The following is a 4,528-nucleotide window of genomic DNA, read 5'->3' as shown; positions in this document are numbered from 1 at the left end:
TTTTTCTCTTTTACCTCTTCTTCTTAAGATATCTGACATGAAATCGTGTCATTCTGATTCCCATCTTGTCTTTTCCTCCACCATTTCAGTTCTGATCTGATTTCAGCGGCTGCCCCGTAAGAACCGATAGTTAAAACTAATGCTTTTCTTCATCCGAAGGCCTGTCAGTCTTCCGGCGGTGCAGCATCAAGTGCATAATTTTAATTCTAGGAGTGAAATGCCAACTACTACAATTATGTTAGCAACGTGGAAAGGCAGGGAGGCAGCAGAGCAATAACGACCAGGCAGGACTGGAGCCTCAGGGGGGAGGAAGGGAAGGAGGGGTGGGCAAAAGAAGAAATGTTTAAGTCTGGGCCTCGCAGCAGAGCATCTCTACAGTTTGTTTATGCTGCCAGAATGAAACATCCCTGGTCATTAACGGCCATTTGCCTGCAATCCAGTGCTCACAGAACCAAAGGGAGGTCTTTGCTTTGGTTTCAAGAAGACCTGAGTCGCACTCAGAAATAGTAAAACACAGCGCCTCACTGACAGGCAATTCGAAATACACTCCTTGCACCCCCTGCACCTACAGGAAACCTGCCCTACAGCTGCTCAAAATACATTTATGGTTTAGAATGGGAAACATAGACAGAAAGAGTAACATGTACGGCTGGTATTTCTGAAAGTAAAGGTCTGAGGCAGATGATCACACGTAGCAGTCAGAGAACGAGAGGAGGAGTTCCCATGCATTCTCTCGCATTCCAGGGTACACCATGCATTAAGCTTTCACAATAAATAATTTAAAAAAAAAAAAACAACAACTTGCTACACGGAATCCAATAGCAAATAGCACAATTTGTTGTTGATAAAGCATGTGAGAAAAGGCTTTGTACTGGGATTCTGCTCTTAACCCTTACTGAGGGTTTTATTCCCCAAATACAAACACTTAATCTCTACCATCGAAAGACAACACAAATGGCCTTTTCAACCAAGCTATAAGTTATCTAGTTCCACACATAATCACAAAACCTCCTGGTATGAAAAAGTCCCAGCTTTGCACATGGGACACAGTTGACTAATGCTGTGAGAGACTAGCCGTGGCCAAACCAGAGTTTCAAGTATGACTCTTTGCCAGAAGACTCCTCTGCACCACTACTGCCACCAAACAGAACATCACTAGGAGGGCAGGAGGACAGCAGTGGGGCACTGGAGGAAGAACGCTGTGCTGCTGGCCAGAGAAACCCTTTCGTGCTGTTTGCAGGAAAAAGAGCAATTGCCTTAGAGGCTGGGATGGAGAGTCTGCGTAGGAACCAGGACTGTTGCTGGGACATACGACCCATGGGGATGCGTCTTCAGCATCACCTCGGTACCTGTGGCTTTGAATTTCCTCAAGAGTTTGGTAGGATTCATTGAGAGTTGAAATCAGCTTCCTAGGGGAGCGGGAAAGCTCTTTCTGCTCAGTGCTGTCTGAAGAATAGGTTCCTGAAGGCATTGTTGTAGTTTTTATTGAAAGCAGTGTAGATGAGTGGATTAAAAAAGGAATTTGAATAGCCTAGCCATAGAAAAATACTCTTCCAAATGGGTGGGATGTCACATGAGCAGAGGGGGTTGATGAGCTCCGTGATGAAGAAGGGGATCCAGCAGAGCACGAAGACCCCGATAAGGATGCCCACCATGAGGGCAGCTTTCTTTTCCTTCTGCTCTCTCCACGTGTCTCCGTCCGTCTGGAACGTAACAGTGGCATGACGGACAGTGAAGACCATCTGTGGCTGCTGGGCAGCTTCTTTTACCTGCCAAACACAAACACAAGTTGCACCATATGTGCCTCAGTCAGCTGATCTCACACAGCAGGTACACAACCAAACTATGCAAGTGATGGCCAGAGCTCACGGGGAACCGCGGGCCACCTACATCACGCGGGCCACCTACATCACTACAATGGAGGGGAGATTGGTTGTATGACCCTCTTCTGGGTAACAGAGACTATTTTTAAGTGAAGCTAGAAACTAAAGAGAGTAGTTATATATGGGCACACGGAATTGCTCACCCCACATCACAATAAGATTATTTCCCCATTTACGATTAGATCAGTAGAACAGGCACACACTCACATGCCGTGCACAAAAGTCTCCTTGCTTTCCCTCAACGCATTGAGTTTAAGAGTCCTTGGTAGGAGAGGCAAGAAAAGGAGCAGATTTTTCCTTCCTCCTCCCAAGAAGTCTTTACAGTGCACAGTCACCATGCCTGCGATGAACTGACACAATGCAGCCACGATTAGGGAGGATTTACAAGGAAGTTCTGCACGTGTGTCTTCTGTGTGGGTAAATTCACAGCCTCCCCGAAGCCCCAGCTGCTTGCCAGGTTATCGTCCACAGCAGAGTCGGGATCCCGTCCATTCACACCCCCACACGCCTCCCCACGGGAGGAACGGTGACCCCTTACTCACACTTGTGAGCATTGATTCAGCATTCCACGGGGGGACATCTGTGAGTCACCGCACACCCACGTGGAGCTCAGGCTCGCAATCTGGCCCAAAGCCGCTTTAGCTACACCTTGCGTGCTCACAGCTGGGGACTCAGAAGGAGTCAAAAGACTGGGCTTGCAAGCTTTGCAGCCAACTTTCCCTTGAAAGCTTCCAGGATTCTCAGGGCTTTGGTGGGATGGTGTTTTCTTGCACCCTTTAGCTCTAAGTTTCCCCCACTGCTGCAAGGGCTTGGTTGCCATCAGCAGTTGACTAGAGCAAAACACAACCGAGCTGACCTACCTCCAGGGCTTCCGGTGTAATGGGGGTGATGGAGTTGCTCTTCCGAGACCCAATTCGAAACTTGGCAGCCTTGTAGATCTTCCAGTACACAAAGAGCACCACGCAGAGGGGCAGGTAGAAGGCGCCAAAGGTGGAGAAGATGGTGTAGGAAGGCTCTTGGCTGACTTGGCACTCCTCACTGTCCTCTGAGTAAGTCTCTCCCCAGCCAAAGAGCAGTGGGGCCAAGGAGATGAAGGCAGAGAGTGCCCAGGTGAGGGCAATCATGATGTTGGAGATGCGGCGCCGGATGCGGAGCGTGTACTCCAGGTGGCGGGTGATGGACCAGTAGCGGTCGAGGGCGATGGCTGTGACGTTCCAGATGCTGGCGGTGCAGCACAGCACGTCGAAGGAGATCCACACCTGGCAGAGCGACCGGCCCAGCCGCCACCGCCGCCCAGACAACTCATGCACCAAGCTGAGAGGCATGACGAGAGCTGCCACCATCACATCGGAGATGGCCATGGAGGCCACCAGGTTGTGGGGCACCCGGTGGAAAGTGCGCACTCGGAGGATGGTGGCCAGGACCAGCCCATTCCAGAGGAACGTGGCCACCACCAGCATGGCCAACAGGGTGAGGACCAGCACGCTGAAGACGGAGAGATGTGCTTGGCCACCATCCGGGCTGGTGGAGGACCCGCTCCGGTTGCCGGTGTCCAGCGTCGTATCGGCGAAGCAGCTGAGGTTGAGCGGGCGCTCCATGCCGGGGGCTCCGGGGCACCGGGGCTCCTCCGGGCCGGGCGGCGGTGCTCGGGGGTGGGGGTCGCGGGGCGCACCGCCCTACCGCGGGCGCGGAGGGTCCCCGGCCGCCCGGAGCGGCTCCGGGCGCGGCGGCTCCTCGCTGCCCGCCGCCGGGGTCTTCATCCCCGGGAGGAAGAGCCCTGCGTCAGCCGCCGGCTGACGGCAGCCCCCGGCCCGCCCCGCCGCGCCGGCCCCGGCTGGCGGGAGGCGGCGGCTCCGCGGGCGCGGCGGGGTGCGCGGCTGCGGGGCGGCGCTGGCTGCGGCCGCGGCGGCGGAGCCCGGGCGGCGGAGCGGCTGCCCCTGCGCAGGAGGTCGGCGCCGCTGGCTGGCGGGGCTCGGGGCGGGCAGGTGAGTCCCCGTCCGTCCGTCCATCCGTCCGTCCGTCCCCGTCCCCCCATCCGTTCACACCCCCACCCCTCCCCCCTCGCCGTACGCGGGTGCGGAGCGAACAGCCGCTCGGCGGGGGACCGGCTGAGGAGGGGGGGTGTTGCGGGTTCGTGCTTAGTCATTTCAGGGCGCGGATGGTCCGCGGGAACCAGCGCCGGTCGGAACGGGGCGAAGGCAGCGCCGGCAGCCGCTGCCCCGAGCGGGGGTGCAGCCCCCGGCTTTGTCTGCGGCCGCTTCTGCTCGGGGTGGCTTCTCCCCCCTCCCCCCCCCCCCCCCATCCTCCCCGAGGGGGGGGATGCCGTTGTCAGGCGCAGAAAGTTAGCATCCCTGGGGAACGGTACCGGGGCTCTTCTAAAAAATGCGTGAGCCGGGTGGCGCGGGGGGGTTGAGAGCTCCCCAGATCCGCTGGAGCCTGTGGCCGGCAAACCCGACAGGGACCCTGGTTATTCTGTGCTGGGCGGCGGGGATGTGGCAGGGGATTATTTCTTTGAGAACTTCTGCTCTGGCATTCCCTAACTTGTTGGCAATCGGCGGGCCTTTTATTAGAAATAATCTACCACTTGGCTGTTGCTATTAAGCGTTAGATTAATAACATTAACCGTTAATGAACTGTTTGAGCAT

The 4,528-nt window shown here is 55.8% G+C and overlaps 1 protein-coding gene across 1 annotated transcript; it reads right to left on the bottom strand.

The window, feature by feature from the left end:
• Window positions 1-1,436: 1,436 nt before the first annotated feature.
• HTR5A (5-hydroxytryptamine receptor 5A) lies at window positions 1,437-3,481 on the bottom strand (the record flags this gene model as incomplete). The annotated part of the gene is made up of 2 exons (XM_082479058.1): window positions 1,437-1,769; window positions 2,744-3,481. 2 exons carry the CDS (start codon window positions 3,479-3,481, stop codon window positions 1,437-1,439), a joined length of 1,071 nt encoding a protein of 356 aa, XP_082335184.1.
• Between the last annotated feature and the right edge of the window lie 1,047 nt (window positions 3,482-4,528).

Source organism: Vanellus vanellus, assembly GCF_965231255.1.
Source record: "Vanellus vanellus genome assembly, chromosome: 2".
Classification (NCBI taxonomy): Eukaryota; Metazoa; Chordata; class Aves; order Charadriiformes; family Charadriidae; genus Vanellus; species Vanellus vanellus.
This window is presented reverse-complemented; position numbering and strand designations above follow the sequence as displayed.